The 22866-nt window shown below is 43.1% G+C and overlaps 2 protein-coding genes across 6 annotated transcripts in view; one reads left to right on the top strand and one right to left on the bottom strand.

Annotated features, from left to right (window-relative positions):
• LOC133166150 (phosphatidylinositol 4,5-bisphosphate 3-kinase catalytic subunit alpha isoform) overlaps nucleotides 1–21294 on the top strand; it is a 28896-nt gene extending 7602 nt beyond the window's left edge. The window contains exons 15-21 of one of the 5 annotated variants that reach the window (XM_061296180.1): nucleotides 623–729; nucleotides 1010–1131; nucleotides 5121–5199; nucleotides 8373–8543; nucleotides 8639–8756; nucleotides 8836–8987; nucleotides 21157–21294. In XM_061296180.1, the coding sequence (XP_061152164.1) occupies nucleotides 623–729; nucleotides 1010–1131; nucleotides 5121–5199; nucleotides 8373–8543; nucleotides 8639–8756; nucleotides 8836–8987; nucleotides 21157–21277 (870 nt within the window). In that variant the 3' untranslated portion in view covers nucleotides 21278–21294. Of the gene's footprint in view, nucleotides 1–622; nucleotides 730–1009; nucleotides 1132–5120; nucleotides 5200–8372; nucleotides 8544–8638; nucleotides 8757–8835; nucleotides 8988–9063; nucleotides 9226–10384; nucleotides 13674–20903; nucleotides 21044–21156 lie in introns of those variants that run through there. The other 4 variants (XM_061296183.1, XM_061296179.1, XM_061296181.1 and 1 more) reach the window with 4 other exon arrangements.
• On the bottom strand, nucleotides 11801–21115 carry LOC133166152 (calcium-activated potassium channel subunit beta-3-like). Its single transcript, XM_061296184.1, is given in 8 exon segments — nucleotides 11801–14687; nucleotides 14689–14807; nucleotides 16401–16569; nucleotides 16743–16917; nucleotides 17121–17324; nucleotides 17726–17876; nucleotides 18483–18580; nucleotides 21014–21115. Coding segments are annotated over 6 exon segments (840 nt in total). The 5' UTR covers nucleotides 17812–17876; nucleotides 18483–18580; nucleotides 21014–21115; the 3' UTR covers nucleotides 11801–14600.
• Nucleotides 21295–22866: the final 1572 nt, after the last annotated feature.

Genomic DNA, 22866 nt, shown 5'->3' with positions numbered 1-22866 from the left:
TGTTCGCGTCGCCCCTCCCTTCCTGTGTCACCTCAATTAATGTAACATGTTTTGTATTTAAGTCCTGTCTGCCCCTCGCTCACCGTCGGATCATTGCATGTGTTACTGTCATGATGTCTGTTTGGTTTCTGTTCCTGTCTTTGGTAATGTCACCCTGTCTTTTTGTTCCATGACTTTGTCGGTCAGTCCTGTTGTTGGTTTTGTTGTACCATGATTTTCTTAAAAAAAAAAAAAAAATAAATAATAATAATATTTGTACCCGTGTATAATGCGCACCCCAGATTTTAGGACAATAAATTAGTTAAATTTTGCGCATTATACACGCAAAAAAACGGAATTATAAATGTCTCATATTATTTTACCGTACAATCTATCAACCAGAATATTTTCATTATTCTTGCTTTGTATTGCTAAGAGTTGTGTGTGGACAGCATAGATGCCCACAGGGTATTTATTCTCCCCCTCATCCTTGAGTACATCAGTGTTACGTCACTGCGAAGCGTTGCTAACTTTCCTGAAACAAGCAAGCAGATAGGCAATGCTTCTATTTACTGCTCCGGCTTGGCTCCCTCAGCTGTCCACATCTGCTGTGTTATTGATTTACATGTTTCTCTGTTCTCAGGTTCAAATGAAGTTTCTGGTGGAGCAGATGAGGAGGCCAGACTATATGGATGCACTGCAGAGCTTCACCTCCCCACTCAATCCAGCACATCAGCTGGGAAACCTCCGGTACTTGAGATTCCTTATGTAACTCGCCGGACCGCTGGTATAAAAACATAAACATAACAAATGTGTTTCAAACTCGGGAGGCAAAATGTTAATAAAAAGCATGAGAAAAAGCCTCGCCACTCTGGTACAGATGTTTATGGTCCAATGCGTTTTGATACAGCCTGGATGAAGACTCTCTCTTGATGATTTTTATAATTAAATTATTTTGTCAGCCATCTCTCTCCAAGTTCGACCATTCTTTCTCTGCTTCACACTAATTGTGTGCTGGTTTGTTTTCCAGTCTGGAAGAATGTCGGATGATGTCATCTGCCAAGCGACCTCTGTGGCTTAATTGGGAAAACCCAGATATGATGTCAGAGCTCCTGTTTCAGAACAATGAAATCATCTTCAAAAATGGAGATGGTGAGTTTGATGAGCACATATGCTCTTTCTTTCAGGAATTGCTCTGGCACTCCTGATATACCGTATTTTTCGGACTAAAAGTCGCTCTGGAATATACGTCGCATCAGCAATAAAATGCACAATAAAGTGGAAAAAAAACATGTCGCTCCGGTGTATAAGTGGCATTTTGGGGGAAATTTATTTGACAAAATTCAACACCAAGAATAGACATGAACGAGCAACAACAGGCTAAACGATATGCTAACGTGACATAAACACAAACGAGAAGCTGAGAACGGGCCTGATGTAACAATAATAGTTATTCAAATAACTATAACATAAATAACACCTTTATCAAACCATCTGTGTCACTCCAAATCATTAAAGCCATCGATCGATTTGGTCCTCCTTTATGTAAACAAGTCCGACGTCAGCGGCGCGTTCCAGTTTATGATTTTCTACAGGCCCATATAACAATATATAAAGTATGTATGAAATAACAATACTACAAACAACAATATTATCGAACCATTCGTGTCACTCCAAATCAATAAATCCATCAGAATCTTCGTCTTCAGTGTCACTTGGAAAAAAACAAAACAGCTGTTGACGCCGGAAAGACTGCGTGCGCTGCGGACGTCAGACTAGATATATCAAATAAAGATAATATAAACAACAATTTTATCGAACCATCTGTGTCACTCCAAATCAATAAATTCATCAGAATCTTTGTCTTCTGTCACTTAAAAAAAAACAAAAAAAACACCGTTGTTGACGCCGGAAGTACGTGGGCCGTTGACGTCAGACTAGATATATCAAATAAATGTAATATAAACAACAATTTTAACAAACCATCCGTGTCACTCCAAATCGTTAAATCCACCGGAATATTCATCCTCTGTGTCAAAAAAAACCAACAACAAAAAAAAGCAGCTATCAATTCCGGACCTACGTGCGCGCTGACGTCACCCTCGTTGTCAGTTGGCAGATCCAATTATTCCACAGATCTACGTATATAACTATATTGTAGCGTTACCAAAGTACCAGGTTTGATAACCGGCTCTTTATTTCACAACTCAAAAGCTCAACATGTGAGCCAACACATGCAAGCGCCCTGGATAGCTCCCCCCCCACCCCCTTCCTGGGTACTGATTAAGGCAAAGGGCTACCAGTTTGACACACACTTCTGAAATAGCCAATTTGCTCAATTTGGCTTTCACTGTGTTATTATTGTCATTTCCAGTTCACATGTAAGTGTGAATTTAACAAAAATAGCAAAAATTACAGTCAAACATTGGTTTTTGACCACATTCTGTCCCAGAAAGCGGTTCGAGAGGCGAATCGGTCGAATTCCGAATCTATTTTTCCCATTACAAATAATGGAAAAAAAAAAGTAATCCGTTTCAAGACAAAAAATCCCCGCCTTTTTTAAGCAATTTTTCATTTGCGCATATTGGCCAATCGCGCAACTGCAGCGCACTGCCGAACGCGCAACCGTAGCACGTGGCCCACCACGCACTTGCACCGCGCTGGTCGCATTATTGTGACAGAGCCGTCGCTGAAATTTAGAAAATATTTTTAAAGTCCTGATGTACTTTCCAAAATTTAAGTGAACTTACAGTGCCTTGCTGCGAAAGTAGTCCCCCTTGAACCTTTCAACATTTTGCGACATTTCAGGCTTCAAACATAAAGATATAAAAGTTTAATTTTTTGTCAAGAATCAACAACAAGTGGGACACAATCGTGAAGTGGAACAAAATTTATTGGAAAATTTAAACTTTTTTAACAAATAGAAAACTGAAAAGTTGGGCGTGCAATATTATCCGGCTCCCTTGCGCTAATACTTTGTAGCACCACCTTTTGCTGCAATTATAGCTGCAAGTCGCTTGGGGTATGTCTCTATCAGTTTTGCACATCGAGAGACTGGAATTCTTGCCCATTCTTCCTTGCAAAACAGCTCGAGCTCAGTGAGGTTGGATGGAGAGCGTTTGTGAACAGCAGTCTTCAGCTCTTTCCACAGATTCTCGATTGGATTCAGGTCTGGACTTTGACATGGCCATTCTAACACCTGGATACGTCTATTTGTGAACCATTCCATTGTAGATTTGGCTTTGTTTTGGATCATTGTCCTGTTGGGAGATAAATCTCCGTCCCAGTCTCAGGTCTTTTGCAGACTCCAACAGGTTTTCTTCCAGAATGGTCCTGTATTTGGCTCTATCCATCTTCCCATCAATTTTAGCCATCTTCCCTGTCCCTGCTGAAGAAAAGCAGGCCCAAATCATGATGCTGCCACCACCATGTTTGACAGTGGGGATGGTGTGTTCAGGGTTGTGTTGCTTTTACGCCAAACATATCGTTTTGCATTGTGGCCAAAAAGTTCGATTTTGGTTTCATCTGACCAGAGCACCTTCTTCCACATGTTTGGTGTGTCTTCCAGGTGGCTTGTGGCAAACTTTAAACGAGACTTTTTATGGATATCTTTGAGAAATGGCTTTCTTCTTGCCACTCTTCCATAAAGGCAAAGATTTGTGCAGTGCACGACTGATTGTTTTCCTATGGACAGACTCTCCTACCTCAGGTGTAGTTATCTGCAGTTCACCCAGAGTAATCATGGACCTCTTGGCTGCATCTCTGATCAGTCTTCTCCTTGTTTGAGATGAAAGTTTGGAGGGACGGCTGGGTCTTGGTAGATTTGCAGTGGTCTGATACTCCTTCCATTTCAATATAATTGCTTGCACGGTGCTCCTTGAGATGTTTAAAGCTTGGGAAATCTTTTTGTATCCAAATCCGGCTTTAAACTTCTCCACAACAATATCTCGGACCTGCCTGGTGTGTTCCTTTGTCTTCATGGTTCTCTCTGCGCTTTAAACAGAACCCTGAGACTATCAAAGAGCAGGTGCATTTATACGGAGACTTGATTACACACAGGTGCATTCTATTTATCATCATCAGTCATTTAGGACAACATTGGATCATTCAAAGATCCTCACTGAACTTCTGGAGTGAGTTTGCTGCACTGAAAGTAAAGGGGCCGAATAATATTGCACACCCCACTTTTCAGTTTTTTATTTGTTAAAAAAGTTTAAATTATCCAATAAATTTCATTCCACTTCACGATTGTGTCCCACTTGTTTTTGATTCTTGACAAAAAAATATTTTTTTTATATCTTTATGTTTGAAGCCTGAAATGTGGCGAAATGTTGAAAGGTGCAAGGGGGCCGAATACTTTAGCAAGGCACTGTAAGTGGGCAGGGAGCTTAATTTTGTCCGATCGCGCAACTGCAGCGCACTGGCGAACGCTCAACAGTAGCGCGTCGCCGACCGCACAACTGGACCGCGCTTGTCGCATTATTGTGACAGAGCCGTCGCTAAAATTTAGAAAATATTTTTAAAGTCCTGATGCACTTTCCAAAATGTAAGTGGACCTCAGTGCGCAGGGAGCTTAATTTGGTCCGATCGCGCAACTGCAGCGCGCCGGGCGCTCACTGTCGCATTGGTTTAAGAGCATCTTTGTGTTTTAGGATGGCTTTACTGCTCCCACTTTCTTTCTTTGGAGGCATGATTAGGGGTTAATACAATCCTCAAAGTAACGAAAATACAATAACTACGGAGTCAGTCTGCATGCCGCGCGGTCGGGTTTTCTCGGGTCCTACTGGCTCATATCACGAGGTTCGACCTCCGAATTGTGTTCGACAACCGAAGCAAAAAATCTCGGCTTTTTTTGTTCAAATTCCGATTTGTTCGAGAATCAGGACGTTTGGAAACCGAGGTTTGACTGTAAAATAAACAGACTCACTGACAAGTACCGCTATTTGTGCTCATTTTAGAACAGTCCTGCGGGCGACTCATGCGGTCCTCACGGGTGACCTGGTGCCCGCGGGCACCGTGTTGGTGACCCCTGCCGTAGATTGTGTGACCAAACTAACCTTGACAGCTGTCCTCCATAAAGCCTAAAGGCATTATACAGTTATTCATCCTGTTGTCTCCTTCCTCTCTTTGTACCTCTGTAGATTTGAGGCAGGACATGCTGACGCTGCAGATCATTAGGATAATGGAGAACATCTGGCAGAACCAAGGCCTTGATCTCAGGTAGGTCCCTCACTTCACTGTGACAGCAAGGATGCAGGTGCTCATTAATAGGCATTGGATAACTTTTATCTTCTCTGATCTGTGCCGTAATGCAGAATACTTGCAAACTGTTCCAGCCACCTAAGGTCATCTGACACTAAAGCTACTTTGACATTTACTTTCCAATAAATTAGCACATCAGAGGTGTAACAGTCGAGCCTGTACTTTTTGCTCACCTCTTCCAGACTGAACTCATTGAAGAAAGACAGCCCCAATGCGATGAGACACAATGTACTACCGTTTTTTTCCGTGTATAGTGTGCAAAATTTAACGAATTTATTGTCCTAAAATCTGGGGTGCGCATTATACATGGGTACAAAAATCTTTTCTTTTTTTTTTTTTTTTTAATTATTTTTTTTTTTTTTTTAGAAAACAAAACCAACAACAGGACTGACCGACAAAGTCGTGGAACAAAAAGACAGGGTGACATTACCAAAGACAGGAACAGAAAGCAAACAGACATCATGACAGTAACACATGCAATGATCCGACGGTGAGCGAGGGGCAGACAGGACTTAAATACAAAACACGTTACATCGATTGAGGTGACACAGGAAGAGAGGGGCGACGCGAACAGAAACTATGGCAACCTAGACACATAGCAAAACTGGGGACGAGACGTGACAAATCTCCCTCGAAATGAAACTTGAAATCACCAAGTTTTGGTTTCCAAGGGTGTTTTTATTCCTCTTCAACGTCTCTCCCATACAGAGCCCCCTTTTTCACGTCCGCACGCCTCTTTCCCGTGCCCGCACGGACCGCGGTGGTGCGTTTATGGGCAGTCGGAGAAATCAAAGCCAACAAAAAAAATTACATCCAGCCTAGTTAAGACCATACCAAAGACTATAAAAATGGGACCCATTGCCTCCCTCCAAAAAAAAAAAAATTCATAAAATAAAATTCATAAAAATTGGGTGCGTATTATACATGGGTACAGGCTTTTTTCCAGCATCAGCATGCCATTTTTAGGGTGCGTATTATACATGGGGGCGCACTATACACGGAAAAAAACGGTAATTAGTTGGATGGTGATGTCGGCGCAATGGCTACAATTGCTTTAAAAAAGAAACAGGCTTACACAGCGAGTCCTGGGTGTTAAACTTGCCACTTTGTTTGCAGCACCGATGCATCAGTAGCTGGCAAATTCCTGAGTTAACGAGTTAACTTCAACCACTCCCATCTTGCATTAGTATGTGACATCAGGGGTTTTAGGAGTGAATAGATTTGTCCAAAAAATGACCTTATGACTCTAATATTGACTAACCCTACACATTGTGTACTGAAAATATATACAGTGCCTTGCGAAAGTATTCGGCCCCCTTGAACCTTTCAACATTTCGCGACATTTCAGGCTTCAAACATAAAGATAAAAAAGTTTAATTTTTTTGTCAAGAATCAACAAGTGGGACACAATCGTGAAGTGGAACAAAATTTATTGGATAATTTAAACTTTTTTAACGAATAAAAAACTGAAAGGTGGGGCGTGCAATATTATTCGGCCCCCTTGCGCCAATACTTTGTAGCGCCACTTTTTGCTGCAATTACAGCTGCAAGTCGCTTGGGGTATGTCTCTATCAGTTTTGCACATCGAGAGACTGGAATTCTTGCCCATTCTTCCTTGCAAAACAGCTCGAGCTCAGTGAGGTTGGACGGAGAGCGTTTGTGAACAGCAGTCTTCAGCTCTTTCCACAGATTCTCGATTGGACACTTGGACAACTAACAACTGTTGGAAGATAAATCTCCGTCCCAGTCTCAGGTCTTTTGCAGACTCCAACAGGTTTTCTTCCAGAATGGTCTTGTATTTGGCTCCATCCATCTTCCCATCAATTTTAACCATCTTCCCTGTCCCTGCTGAAGAAAAGCAGGCCCAAACCATGATGCTGCCACCACCATGTTTGACAGTGGTGATGGTGTGTTCAGGGTGATGAGCTGTGTTGCTTTTACGCCAAACATATCGTTTTGCATTGTGGCCAAAAAGTTCGATTTTGGTTTCATTTGACCAGAGCACCATCTTCCACATGTTTGGTGTGTCTCACCGGTGGCTTGTGGCAAACTTTAAACGAGACCTTTTATGGATATCTTTCAGAAATGGCTTTCTTCTTGCCACTCTTCCATAAAGGCCAGATTTGTGCAGTGCACGACTGATTGATGTCCTATGGACAGACTCTCCCACCTCAGCTGTAGTTATCTGCAGTTCATCCAGAGTGATCATGGGCCTCTTGGCTGCATCTCTGATCAGTCTTCTCCTTGTTTGAGATGAAAATTTGGAGGGACGGCCGGGTCTTGGTAGATTTGCAGTGGTCTGATACTCCTTCCATTTCAATATAATTGCTTGCACAGTGCTCCTTGAGATGTTTAAAGCTTGGGAAATCTCTTTGTATCCAAATCCGGCTTTAAACTTCTCCACAACAGTATCTCGGACCTGCCTGGTGTGTTCCTTTGTCTTCATGGTTCTCTCTGCACTTTAAACAGAACCCTGAGACTATCAAAGAGCAGGTGCATTTATACGGAGACTTGATTACACACAGGTGCATTCTATTTATCATCATCAGTCATTTAGGACAACATTGGATCATTCAAAGATCCTCACTGAACTTCTGGAGTGAGTTTGCTGCACTGAAAGTAAAGGGGCCGAATAATATTGCACGCCCTATTTTTCAGTTTTTTATTAGTTAAAAAAGTTTAAATTATCCATTAAATTTCATTCCACTTCACGATTGTGTCCCACTTGTTTTTGATTCTTGACAAAAAATATTTTTTTTATATCTTTATGTTTGAAGCCTGAAATGTCGCGAAATGTTGAAAGGTTCAAGGGGGCCGAATACTTTCGCAAGGCACTGTAATAGGAGTCATTGATTTAGTATCTTTGCTTCACTGGCACATTTTTGAGATGCACTTTTTAAAATAGCACAATATAATCATTATTGCAAGCTATAGCTTGTGGAGCCCGGTTTTAGAGCCACTCCCCAAAGGAAGGTGGATAAAAGGTGGGGGGGAAGCCATCTTAGATGGCCGGTGTATAAGGAAGGGGCTTACTAGATCTTAGAGACTCCTTTCAATTAGTTGCAGTTTCACAAACCCAAATCTTTGATCTTGGTGCTCAACTTTTTTTTCCTTTTCCCCTGTCTTTCAAGGATGCTTCCCTATGGTTGTCTGTCCATCGGTGACTGTGTCGGGTTGATTGAGGTGGTGAGGAATTCTCACACCATCATGCAGATCCAATGTAAAGGAGGCCTAAAGGGGGCGCTGCAGTTCAACAGCCACACGCTGCACCAGTGGCTTAAAGATAAGAACAAGGGCGAGATGTGAGTGGCACAAACAATACAGGGGCTAGTCACAAGAAGTATGGATGGAACTGAATTCTGATGCACATTTTTATTATTGACATTTATTCTTTTAGGTATGACCAAGCCGTAGATTTGTTCACACGCTCGTGTGCAGGCTATTGTGTCGCCACATTTATCCTGGGCATAGGAGATAGACACAATAGCAACATCATGGTCAAAGATGATGGACAGGTAAAATTCACAACATGACAGTATATATGTTCTGTTATGCTCATTTTGAGTGTCCCTATTTTTTTTGGGTGCGCCACAGCTGTTCCACATAGATTTTGGTCATTTCCTTGACCACAAAAAGAAGAAATTTGGATACAAGAGAGAGCGTGTGCCCTTTGTTCTGACACAAGACTTCTTGATCGTCATAAGCAAAGGAACACAGGAGTGCACCAAGACAAGAGAGTTTGAAAGGTACAGTCAGTGCTCCCTATGGATTGGGATTATAATTTATGGTTTGGTTATTATAGTGAATCCCTGTTTATCACAGGAGATACAGCATAAAATCTGCAATATAGAGAAACCAGGGCTGTGGACTCGGTCGGATTTTTGCACCGAGTCCGAGTCCGGCCTCTTGACCACTGAGTCCGAGTCCGGCTGTCCATTTTTTCTGTTAATTCATGTGACTGCTTGGTCTTTATTCAAGGCTAATTTAGATCAAAATCAAAATAATTTTAAACAGTTTTGTGATGGCTTTGTCTTTATTAAACATATAAACGAATACAATAAACAGATACTTTCAAGTTTCAATTCAACGAATTGAGTTTGTTCTTAGGAACAAAATCGCCTCAACCAAGTCAGCCTTCATTGCGCCGCGCTGATCAGACATGATAAACTTGAGCCCGGAAAACAGGCGCTCTACGCTGACTTGGCTGATTGGCATTGCTGTTAGTGTCCGAGTCGCTGCCTTGAGGCCGGACGGATAACGATCAGCTGTAACAAATGCAAGATAATATTTTTCAATCATTAATTACACCATTATAGCTCAGACATTTATCTAAACACAAATAATTAGTGACGACCCCACAACTATCGAAACACATCAATGATATAAGCTGGGTGACATAATCGTCCTTGACATTGGTACATAATGTAAACATTAGCCTAAGTGCAACTCAACGTGGCCGCATTGATCGTAAGCAGGGCTGTGGACAGTATTCCTACGCGCATTCTCAGCAGCATGATGAAAAGAAAATTGAACGTATTTTTTTTATTGTCGGACTCGGTGGACTCGGTCAAAGTCAGCACCGAGTCCGGCAAAAATGTCCGAGCCCGAGTCCGAGTCCACAGCCCTGAGAGAAACTAGATCAAAACCATGTTTAAAAAGGATTTACCCCTCCCCATACTAATTAAACATGATTCCAACCTGTAAAAAAACTATTTTTTAAAAGTCAAAATAAGAGGCAAAGTGCTTTAAGAACCAAATTGTTCAACCAAACCATTTCTTCCAGTCAATATTCGATACTGACAGCCCTCGAGCCGCGACACAAACGCAGCCCAAATCAATACTCACAAATGGTACCTTGAGATAAAAATGACCTGGCTTATGAGTTTTTTTTTAGCTCCAAGGTATGCTTTGAACATTTTTTATTTTTAATATTGCGCACAAACTTAAGTTACAAGCTTTGTATCGTGGCAGGAAATATAACACTACTCACAGTCATACTGTATAAAAGGAGTGACTTGCCCTAGCACAGGATATTAGTAAGAATGAAAAAAACTTCTTTTTTTTTGTGGCAGAGCAGCTTTCCATTAATTTCAGTGGGTGAAAATTAGACTTATATGAGTATCTCAAGTCACCGCTGTCTCAGGGGAACACCATACCTCCATCTTTGTGACAAAGATGGTCACAAAGGTTAACGAGGTTTTGGCTTTCCTTTATGGCCACCAGATTCCAGGAGATGTGCTACAAGGCCTACCTGGCAATCCGACAGCACGCCAACCTCTTCATCAACCTCTTCTCCATGATGCTGGGCTCAGGGATGCCTGAGTTGCAGTCATTCGACGACATCGCTTACATTCGGAAGACCTTGGCCCTGGACAAGACGGAGCAGGAGGCTCTCGACTATTTCATGAAGCAGATGAATGACGCTCATCACGGCGGCTGGACTACTAAAATGGACTGGATCTTCCACACCATCCGCCAACACGCCATGAACTGAAATGGAAAGCAAAGTAGCGGAGTGAAGCGAAACTATGACGTGAATCAGCTGCGCACTGAGAACCAAAAATGCAGTAGCAGCAATGAATTGCCACACTAAAACCTGGTTTGTCTTTTGCCAGCATGTGGCTCTGAACCATTACCTGCCAGCGCAGTATGAACAGGGGTGCTAAGAAGAGCCTTTATCAGGGACACTAAATGTTTTCATGCCCTTATGATTTTCTTTTTGGTGGCTGCAGTATATGAACTTCAGAGTTGTATTTCATCAGTTCCCTCCATAGGAACTAAAACCGTTTAATGGACCTTGGGCACATTTGGCCGTCTTCTTAAGAACTAACGAGAGACACTTTATTTTCCACTCTCTTTTTTTTTTTTTTAATATAACCATCGGAAGACATCAGCATTACAAGGAACATCACTATGAAGTTGTGCTATCGCAAGCACAGCAGGCTTTTTTCTTTTGTTTATTTCTATATCTCAGACAGCTGACAGGAATCACACTACATGAGTTTCACTACCTTTATTTAAAAACTATGAATGATAGAGAAAGTGGAGACGGTATTGCTGCATGTGGGAGAAAGAAAAGGCCTTTGGAAAAGTCTGTCCAGATTACTCCTGAAAAGGAACTTGCAATATTCAGATTACAGATGGAAAGCTGTTTGCATGGATTCAATTCAGCACGCTCTTGGCCCTCACAATTATGACAATTCTGAACACTAAAAAAATAACAACTCACGAGTAAAATGTCTCCTCTACTTCCTTCCACTGACATTTCTGCACAATAGCAGGTCTACTTTGGTAAGGCTAAAACTTCTTGCACTAGTACCGCTAGTGACGATATAAGAAAACTGTGAAACTCATGGAATTGTCGTACAAGTGAGGACAAAGCCCTCACTAATACAGCAAACGTAATTTGGTTTCCATAAGGCCGTTTTGAAATGTATTTATTCTGCATCCTTTATATCAAGCCTAATGTCCATTTACTACTCGGACGGTCTTGGGCCTCATAGAAAGAATATCAGCACATGAGTAGAATGCCTGTCTCAATGGTAACATCCCCCCCCCCCCCACACACACACTACTAGTGCTAATTTTGGCCTACTAGTAAGCAATTAAACTAATAAATTATTTCCCTATTCCTACCACTACTTTGGCACAGCTCGAAGGCATGTGTCATGCCCTCATAGCCTCCTGGATCATCACAGTAGATCCACTAGTAAGATTTTATTGTATACTCGTCGGTTTAAAATTGCATTAGTTGTGGAAAAAAAATAGTAAGACATTTCTTCTACTCGTGTGCTGAATTGTTATACAAGTGAGGCCAAAAAGCTTACTAGTGCATAGACATCAAACTAGATATCAAGAATATCAAACAGCTTTCCATAAGTACGGTATGAGACTGACAGATGTGTTGTTGTTGCAAACACTTCAATAATAGCATTTATTACTTGGACTTCCCTGGTTTTGCTGATTTAGTACCTTGGTGCATCCAGATAAGTCCACCGTTTTGAAGTCACTCTTTGACTTTTGATGTTTGTTGTTTGGTACAGCATTATATCCATCGCCGTACATGCACAGATTCCTTTTTTAATCAATTTCTACTGAGCCAAAGTACTACATGTGTAAACTCAGCAGTCTTATTGTTTTAAAAAGTCCCTTTGTCTATTCCCATTCTCGTGTACTCATCGCACTGATTTCGGATTTCTGTTATGTGTGTCGTGTCATTTTATCAGTATTATTGGGTTGGAGGGAAAAAAAAGCGCAGATTTAAATTAACCTCTTTGACCACTCAGTTTAAATTGGTCTCACTTGGAGAAAGCAAGGAGGAAAAATACAGTGTTCCTTTTTTGTCAGTTGTTTTATGCTGTTACACTATGCAAATTGTGATCGTAACAAGTACTGTATTATGCAAAAACAACACAAAATAGTTGATGTCAAAGACAAGGAAAGCAACCCCCTCAACTAGGAAGTATGTGAACTTTAAACTCATTATACACATGGAAGAAATTAATGCACAATGCTGCACTGTAACTGTATCATCAACTTTTGTATCCAGAAGCCTAAAAATGAGACTTGCTTTTTCCTGCCTTTTTAACCTTCAACCGGTTATGTCTCGTCTCCTTCTTAGTACACTTCTTTAACTTTGCAAGTGTCCTCTTTCCTGTGATTGTCGCCCTTATGCGTGCAACGGAGTCATACGTAAGAGGTACCTAGCTTTACCAAATAATGCATTTATACACATTTTCCTATTGTATTGTCTTCAAAAAACGAAACCAGTCCTGGTCACATGCTTGGGCAGGACCCATTCCAACTGAGACCCTGGTAGTCTGTACTTTCTGGATAAACAATTCAGATTCTTCTACATACTACATATGTTTTGTCATGGTTGTTGTTTGTCCCACTACATTCTGTATGAGGTAACTTGTTTTTCTTGTTTTGACCTGATGCTGTTTACTTGAATTTCATGTATAGAATTGACCTTGTTACTTGTGAGGTACAACTCAGTCACAATGAAGGTAACAGAACCGCTACTGCTACGACATGTGCAAATGCTTGTTTCCCCCTTGAATAACTACAGAGGTAATATATTTTTGTATTTTTCAAAATATAATCATTCATATATGAAATTCCAAACCAAAAAGGAAAAAAAACAAACCGATCGAGCCCAGTTGACAGCTAGTAGTGGTTGAAAGACAAAAGGTTGACAGGATGAATGAAGGACACGGGTTTATGATGGCTTTCACAAAGAGCACAATTAGGGGAAAATAAATGCCCTGCATGTTTCAACAAAAAAAATCCATTCTCTATCCATCTGTGTACATATTTACATATATATTATAAATATAAAGCCCCCTCAAATACTTTGTAGTCATTCTCATATGACATTGTCTGATAAGAAAATGTATTCATTGTTAAATAAAGTTTCTCCCTATAAACATTATGAGCTTTATTATTTTACTGTGAACAAACATCGAATGTTTGCGTAATGCAGTGCTTCTCAAATAGTGGGGCGCGCCCCCCTTGGGGGGCGCGGTGCTATTCCTGGGGGGGCGCGTGTGACCCTGGGGAACAGGCTTTTTTTTTTGGCAGTACTAGAATAAAGTGTAATTGCGCGTTTACTACAGCAGGGGGCAGTGGCGCTCTCATTGTTACTTCTGTCACGTTTGCGACAGTGCAACATTTTACGACTTACAAGACAAGTTAGGATAGTCACGGTGGGGAGGGGGGGCGCGAATAGTTTTCTTCTTGCTAGGGGGGGCGTAACAGAAAATAATTGAGAAGCACTGGCGTAATGGCACTTGCCTCTTTGTGATTATTTTGATGCAACAAATAAAACATTTCAGTCAAATATTATCAAGTGATATTTTTCATTCTTATGCTGCACTCTAAAACTCAAATGCCTTAAGATATAAGTTGTACTGTGTTCATCTTGTTTTCAATTTTCAATTATTTTGCTGGTTCTTTTATCACAAACAGATTATTTAGGTTTCATTACCTGACATGTTTTGGCTATCACTTCCGCCTGATGAAGGTGGAAGTGATAGCCGAAACATGTCAGGTAATGAAACCGAAATAATTTGTTTTTGATAAAAGAACCAGTAAAATAAAAGCCTTGAGATATGAATTTCAATATGTCCCATGAGCACGCTAACTAAAAACCATCTTTCCCAACTGAAATCAATGGAAATGCATTTCATCTGTGCCACCCTCACCCACCCCCCAAAAATAGCACTCTAGAATTTTACTTTGTTTACTTTACTACTGCCAGATAGTGAAACTACACTACTGCTTGGATCTCATCAAACTGGTCATGGGATGACAACCTTGGGCACGTTGCTTATTTCCCGATAATGTCGACATCACAGTCACATAGGCGAGGACACAGCCGACCTCTGGATGAGTTTGTAGAATTTCCCCAGAGTGTATCTGGAAGTCATCGCCCCCCCCCCCCCCCGCCGTCACCCTGCATATCTGGCCCGACAGATGAGCAAGACACTGTGTCATTTTGACCAGGACCACCAGCAGGCCTCCGCCAGCCAGCATCAGGCTAGGCCACAGTATTGCGTACAGGGTAGAGATGCACCGATCCGACTTTTTCAGTTCCGATACCGATACCGATGCCGTGGCTTTGCGTATCGGTCGATACCCGATACCGATCCGATATTATGGTTGACTTAACAAGCTACATAACTCTACATGTGGAACAGAAAAAGGCAAAGGCAATGGCATCAGGCAGACTACACAGTTCTTTGCTCTAAATTAGGGGTGTCCAAACTAACGGTCCAGTTCTTATTGGCCCGCAGCAAATTCTGAAAACATAATTGAATATGGCCCGCACAAGAAGCTTGAGCTCAGCTTCTCAGTTTCCACACTAGATGGAGCCCGCCACACAAAGCGTTTGACGTCCCATTAACACCCCCCCCGGAAGAGAAGCGAACACGCAGCGTTTGACATCCGATTAGTAATAAAATATTACCTGTAATACGGATTTAGGTAGAGAACTGAACTCTCACTCTTTATATAGCTGACGTGTCTTGCGCATCCGTTCTGCGCATCTGTAATGGCGGCCTCCGTATGATATCCGGTTTGCGTGTGTGCGCGTGTGCGTGTGTGCGCGTGTGTGCGAGAGCGAGAGAGAGTGCGAGAGAGAGCGCGAGAGAGAACTCTCAACCGTAGCACGCCGCCGACCGCCCAACTGCACCGCGCTGGTAGCATTATTGTGACAGAGCCGTCGCTGAAATTTAGAAGATATTTTTAAAGTCCTGATGTACTTTCTAAAATTTAAGTGGACCTCAGTGCGCACTGCGCAGGGAGCTTAATTTGGTGCGGTCGAGCAACCGCAGCGCGCCGGGCGCTCACTGTCGCATTGCTTAAAGAGCGCCTTTGTGTTTTAGGATGAACAGCAGAGACCAAAGGAACAAGGCAAAGTGTTGTGAAATAAAATTTTACCTGTAATACGCATTTTGTTATTTGCTGATTGAAACTGCTAATTAAACTGTGAATTGAAACTAATAGGAAGAAAACAACTCTCGCTCTTAATATAGCTGACGTGTCTTGCGCATCTGTTCTGCGCATCTGTAATGGCGGCCTCCGTATGACGTCCGGTCCGCCATGGAGATTAAAAACAAACGATATTTGACAATAACACACCCTCAAGGATTGCACCATCGCATCAAACGATGTGTCGTCAATTATGTATTTTACTGACTAAGTGTGTTGGCCAGGATGGCTGAATGCGATGCGCGATTGACAACAAACAAGAAGAAAGGTGAGTTTTATTTCGGGGGAGATTTGTCATGTCTCGTCCCCAGTTTTGCTATGTGTCTAGGTTGCCATAGTTTCTGTTCGCGTCGCCCCTCTCTTCCTGTGTCACCTCAATCGATGTAACGTGTTTTGTATTTAAGTCCTGTCTGCCCCTCGCTCACCGTTGGATCATTGCATGTGTTACTGTCATTCTGTTCCTGTCTTTGGTAATGTCACCCTGTCTTTTTGTTCCACGACTTTGTCGGTCAGTCCTGTTGTTGGTTTTGTTGTACCATGACTTTCTTTAAAAAAAAAAAAAAAAATTTAAAAAAAAGAAATTAAATTTTTTTTTCTTTGTACCCATGTATAATACGCACCCCAGATTTTAGGACAATAAATTAGGTAAATTTCGCGCACTATACACGGAAAAAAACGGTACTTTCTGCTCAAGATGACATCCCCGGGGTGCCTGGCACGGTCTTTGAGGCACGAGGAGGCGCTTCCCAGCTGAGAGTCCAAGTTGCTTTTCACCTTCAGGACTTCACCTTAGAGTTCCGATTGATCCATTTTACATTTGGGCACGTAGAAACACTGCGAGAATAAAAAATAAAAAAAATCTGTGAAGGTCCTGTTATACCACAGAGATTTTGAGATAACTCATTGACTAGCATCTGAAGTATGTTGTCGCTTTGTTGAGATGTTGAAAAAATAGTTAATTAGCATTCGGGTTATTGGGGTTATTGGTTACTTCCATTTATCTTCACCTTGGGTGTAAGCAGCACCGACTCCTTGTCAAAGTGCAGAAAGGCTTATTGATTGGAGTGTGTGAGATTAATGGTGACCATCAGGCACGGCATGCTGCTCACACCTCTGCAGTCCACCCACTCGTCCAAGATTTCAGTCTGCAGCAGCAACCAACTGTCCTCCTCCTCCCACTTACTGCAGCACAAAAAGGAGGCGTGAGTTCAGGAAAAGCCACAAGAGGGCTTTTGTGAACACACACGCATACAACACACACTGAAAGAGGTGACAGTAAAGGCCCGAGAAAACATTCTAAATGAAGGCAAGGTCACAAACTTCGTGAGGGTAATGCCGCTAAATATCAAATGTTGGTAATTTAATAATATCACTTCTACTTTTACCTGTTCACATGCGGTTTGACTGTTGTGATTCCAACAACAAAGAACATGAGCACTGAGAAGGCCATCATACTGAAGCCCAACAAGATGGCTCGCTCTTCCCCAATGCTTGCCACTGACTTCTGGGTCCGGAGTCTTTGCTCCTCTTGGCCTTCTGCAATCCCACTTCCCTCATTTTCTGGGGATGTCACCCTGTGCAGGAGCTCCCTGCGTCTCACACACACATACGGTATCAATACATACAGTATGAACATCAGGAACATCATTCAAAATCATTGAGATTGGTCAAAAATTGCAATTGATTTTGCAAATAAAAACAAACACTAAGAGATCTTATGTGTGCCGTAAAGGAGCAGGTGAGAAGAAAAGAAAAATATACACCAGCAAAGATGCAGATTGTTGCTTTGGAAGATCATTTTGCTTCAATAAAGAAACATTTATGTAGCACATTTCATCGCCGCCAGGCCAGATTTTGCAGAGTGGCACACGCCGAAAACAGAATGTGTGCTCTACCAGAATCTTAATGAGAAGCTGAATCAAACTTGAGCAGCGTTTCTAATGATCTCCAAAGAGTTCGCTTGGTCCAGTCAGGTTGATGGTCCTCCTACCGTGCGTGCTGCCTGTGAGCGGCCTGCAGGTTGATGGTAATTGGGATTCTGAATGTTCTTCGGAGAGAGGCCGTGTTCAAGAACATATTAACTGTGTTCTCAGTCACCACCAGGCCCGGGCTATTCACCTAACAACCTGCTCTGCCTGGATCTGAAAGTCAAATATCAAAAAAATATGTCAAGAGCCAAACACGGCTTAGCTTCGGCAGGCTCCAGAGCCAGCAGTGACAAAAGTGAACCGAGAGAGCTGGCCGGTCAGGGAACAGCCCGCTTGTTTACCCAAGCTCAAAGGTGAGAGTGAAAACACCCTCATGTCTGTTGCTATAGCAACCAGCACAGGTAAACCAGGTAGGATGCTTAATGGGCTCTCAGTGGGCCTGGGCGGCTGAGACAAATGTCACAACTTGTTTGAATCCTGATTATGGCAGCTTTGCTCTATACTTGAATGCAGTGGACCTTCTGCAGGCAGTCTTGTACTTAAATTCAACTTCAGTTCAACAGCAATATTTTTTATTCAACCACTCAAATCATGTTTAAGTGACTAGGAATGCCAATAATGTGTTCCCCCGATGACCACGGGCGCAATAGAACATAGATATTTACATAATACCTCACAAAACTGATCAATCAATATTCACTAAGATTTTTTTAATCATTTCTTGGGTTTAATCTCTTTAGATTGTACAAGCGAATGCATACTTAGAAGTATTTTAGGGTCATTTTTGGTTGCATTTGACTTTTCTTTCTCTTTCCTTACCATCGATTTCTTCTCTTTGCTTTTGTGACCCTACTTGATTTCACAGGGGCTTCCCGCTGATCTTGGCTCAGCGTGTTGGCTGACCTGTTGCGTTTAATCTGAAGACGGAAAAAAAAAATTGTCAGGGTAGCAAGCTGGCAAACTAGGTAGTAAAAAAAAAAAAAACACATTACTGTTATCCAGCATTAAGGCCTTTCTACCTTGAAAAGTTATTTTATTCCTTATTCACACCAAGATGATGCTGTGGAAGGGGGTTTCTCTGCTGCATCTCAATCATCTCTCTGGTGTTTCCCTTTTACACTGACTCCTATTTTCCTTGGAAACAGTGGTAGGCATACGCCCGTGGGAATTGGATTTAAGATATTTATTTCCTCTCATGTCCACAGGCAGCACACGGCAATAAACTGCTCACTTGGACCATGTGCCATGCCTCGACAAAACTGTGTAATATTGCAGTGACTCACAATCACTGGAAATGATAAATCGGTCACAGTTTAGCATTTGAGACTTTGCCTATTAGCTGATCAGGGCTGTGGACTCAGACTCGGGGACTCGGACTCGGTCGGACTCTGTCATTTTTGCCGGAGTCGGACTCGGTGCTGATTTTGACCGAGTCCACCGAGTCCGACAATAAAAAAAATACGTTCAATTTTATTTTCATCATGCTGCTGAGAATCCGCGTAGGAATACTGTCCACAGCCCTGCTTACGATCAATGCGGCCACGTTGAGTTGCACTTAGGCTAATGTTTACATTATGTACCAATGTCAAGGACGATTATGTCACCCAGCTTATATCATTGATGTGTTTCGATAGTTGTGGGGTCGTCACTAATTATTTGTGTTTAGATAAATGTCTGAGCTATAATGGTGTAATTAATGATTAAAGATATTATCTTACATTTGTTACAGCTGGGCGCACTGGGTAGCACGTCCGCCTCACAGTTAGGAGGGTGCGGGTTCGATTCCACCTCCGGCCCTTCCTGTGTGGAGTTTGCATGTTCTCCCCGCGTGGGTTTTCTCCGGGCACTCCGGTTTCCTCCCACATACCAAAAACAGGCTTGGTAGGCCGATTGAAGACTCCAAATTGTCCCTAGGTGTGAGTGCGAGTGCGAATGGTTGTTTGTCTCCGTGTGCCCTGCGATCGGCTGGCAACCGGTTCAGGGTGTCCCCCGCCTACTGCCCGATGACGGCTGGGATATGCTCCGGCACTCCGGCGACCCCCGTGGGGACTAAGCGGTTCAGAAGATGGATGGATGGATGGATTGTTACAGCTGATCGTTATCCGTCCGGCCTCAAGGCAGCGACTTGGACACTAACAGCAATGCCAATCAGCCAAGTCAGCGTAGAGCGCCTGTTTTCCGGGCTCAAGTTTATCATGTCTGATCAGCGCGGCGCGATGAAGGCTGACTTGGTTGAGGCAATTTTGTTCCTAAGAACAAATTCAAGTCGTTGAATTGAAACTTGAAAGTATCTGTTTATTGTATTCGTTTATATGTTTAATAAAGACAAAGCCATCACAAAACTGTTGTAATTATATAGATTTTGATCTAAATTAGCCTTGAATAAAGACTAAGCAGTCACATGAATTAACAGAAAAAATGGACAGCCGGACTCGGACTCGGTGGTCAAGAGGCCGGACTCGGTGCAAAAATCCGACCGAGTCCACAGCCCTGAATATGATATATATATAATAATAATAATAATAAATATATAATAATAGATAATAACAAAAATATATAATACATATATAATAAATGAAGTTGAGTTGTCTGAGTTGGCTCTGCCTACTTACAACCCTGAACAAACCGTTTACAAACCGAATGGTTGGTCGGATTAGATTACTGTAAATGACCTACCGTTTTTTCCCATGTATAATGCGCAAAATTTAACTAATTTATTGTCCTAAAATCTGGGGTGCGCATTATACATGGGTACAAAAAAATATATATGTATATTTTTTTAATCCAGATATGATACGGAGGCCGCCATTACAGATGTGCTTTCTTCTCTGCTGTTCACTTCAAACACGCTCCATACAAACACAATGCTCTCAAATCAGACGCTTGCTCGATCACCTGCTCGTTTGCTGTCACAATGTACCCTACACAAATCCGAAACATTTCTTCGCTATCGAGTTTGCTAGCGCATGCGCAGTGATACTGACCGGCAGAATAACATCCGGTTGTTCCCAAAGATGATCTTTTTTCTGAAATCATTTTACGTTTACGGACTTAAGTAGGAGTCAAAATTTGGGTGCGTATTATACATGGGTACAGGCTTTTTTCCAGCATCAACATGCCATTTTTAGGGTGCGTATTATACATGGGGGTGCATTATACGTGGAAAAAAACGGTATTACTGTGGCCAGTCAGTGTTGAATGTGTCAGGGCCCGGGGTGGTGTACCTCCTTTTTTCCACAGGGAGCAACCGTGAGCAGAGTGGCAGAGGTCCCAGGTGCGGCTCATCAGGCTCGTTAGAGGAGGGCTCTTAAGGAGCACGCTGTCAACCGCTCGTCGCCTGAGTGTCCTACCTGTTGTGATCACCTCCACAGTTGTGCTTCTAGCTCCTCGAACCCCTCTTGCTCATCGACGCCGCGGTCTTCTGATCCTCCGGTCTGCAGTAAGATCCCCGCACATCCACGTCGAATCCAAGACTTGTGTGTTTTGCTCGCAGATTCCCTCAACGCCTCACCGCCAAGATTCACCCCGTCTGGTTGAACTCCACACGCTCCGCCGTTGCTGCTCCCTCTCCTTGCGCAGATCCTCCCGCTCAGCCTCCACCACATCACCTCTAATAAACACTCATCACTCATTCTGAACTTGTGAGTTGGTTTCCTGCATGTGGGCCAAATCAATCGCCAAAACGATGACAGAACACTCAGGCCAATCAGACCCACCAGAGCCACTCAGACGAACCCTTGCCGAACAGCAACAGCAACTCCAGTCCCACAAGTCTACTCTCCAAGCCCTCCTGGAGCAGCAGCAGCGAACCAACATCCACCTAGAACAAGTTTACTTCAAGACACCCAGGTCAGCGAAATCCCCTTGCCGCCAGCTGGCGCCACGAGCACCTCAGGCCTGCCGCAGAGTCTGCACTTCGGCGAGGTTCGTTCCCCTCATCCGGAGAAGTTCTCCGGAGTGGGTGGTAGCTGCGGTGGTTTCCTTCTGCAATTTGTACTAGTTTTTAATCGGTCTCCCCAGTCTTTTTCTCATGACAACGCTAAGATCTCTTATTTTGAGACTCCTCACGGGCAAGGCGCTAAGGTGGGCAGAAGGCCGATTTTCTGATTGCAGGCATTTTGGCTGTTCTTACGAAAAGTTTTTAAAGCAATTTAAGCAGAGCTTTTCGACCGAGACCGATCAGACCGGTGTGTCTCGCCGGTTATGGGGTCTTAGGCAAGGGAACCACTCTGTGTCAGATTTCTCTTGAGTTCCGTACGTTAGCAGCTGCGTCCGGGTGGGGCCCTGTAGCCTTGAAAACGGCTTTCTTTCAAACTTGCGACGAGTTCTTAAAGGACGAATTGGCAGTCCTGGAAGAACCAGACACTTTGGATGACCTAATTTCCCTGGCCATTCGTTTGGACAATCGGATTAGGGAGAGGCGAAGAAGCTCCCGACGGGAGCGAACGGAAGGTAGATAACAGCTCTTTTTAGCCAGGCCCAGTCCGCCTGGGCAGTCACCTTACTCGTCCTCTCCAGAGCCCGAGGCCATGCAGGTTGGCCGGGCTCGACTATCTCCGGAGGAACTGCAGCAGCGCCGAGAGTCCCGACAGTCTCTGTACTGCGGCTCCCCGGATCATTTTGTCACCAGCTGTCCAATTCGGCCAAAAGAGAGGGTCCGACGGTCATGAGGGGAGGACCGCCGGACCATCCTCAAAGTATTAAGTCTCCTCGCTTCTCCCTACCCGCCATGATTTCTGTCCACAACCATAGCTACAAGCTAACCGCGCTGGTCAACTCGGGGGTGACAGAAACCTGATCGTCCAGGAATTTGTCTCCGAGCCCAGATCGAGACGGAACCTCTCTCAGTTACTCTCTCTGTCTCTGCCCTGGATGGGTGGGGACTCTCCAGCATAACCCAACTCACCAAACCCATGGAGCTGCTCATTTTTGGCAACCATTGAGAACTGATTTCATTTCATGTCTTTCCAATCAGACAGTTGACCCTTGGGTTCCCCTGGCTCCAAAGACACAACCCCCAGATCAACTGGTCAGAGTGCCGTATCGAATTCTGGTTCACGATGTGCTTGTCCTCTTGTCTTCAGTCTGCAGTGCCATCTTGCCCGCCCCGAGTAGCACCCGAGGAGTCAGGTCCGATTGATCTTTCACAAGTGCCCAGAGAATACCACGACCTAAAACAGGTTTTCAACAAGAGCAAGGCTTT

This window comes from Syngnathus typhle, linkage group LG13, assembly GCF_033458585.1.
Source record: "Syngnathus typhle isolate RoL2023-S1 ecotype Sweden linkage group LG13, RoL_Styp_1.0, whole genome shotgun sequence".
Classification (NCBI taxonomy): Eukaryota; Metazoa; Chordata; class Actinopteri; order Syngnathiformes; family Syngnathidae; genus Syngnathus; species Syngnathus typhle.
The sequence above is the reverse complement of the archived record's forward strand: the minus strand, read 5'-3'. Positions and strand labels throughout refer to the sequence as shown.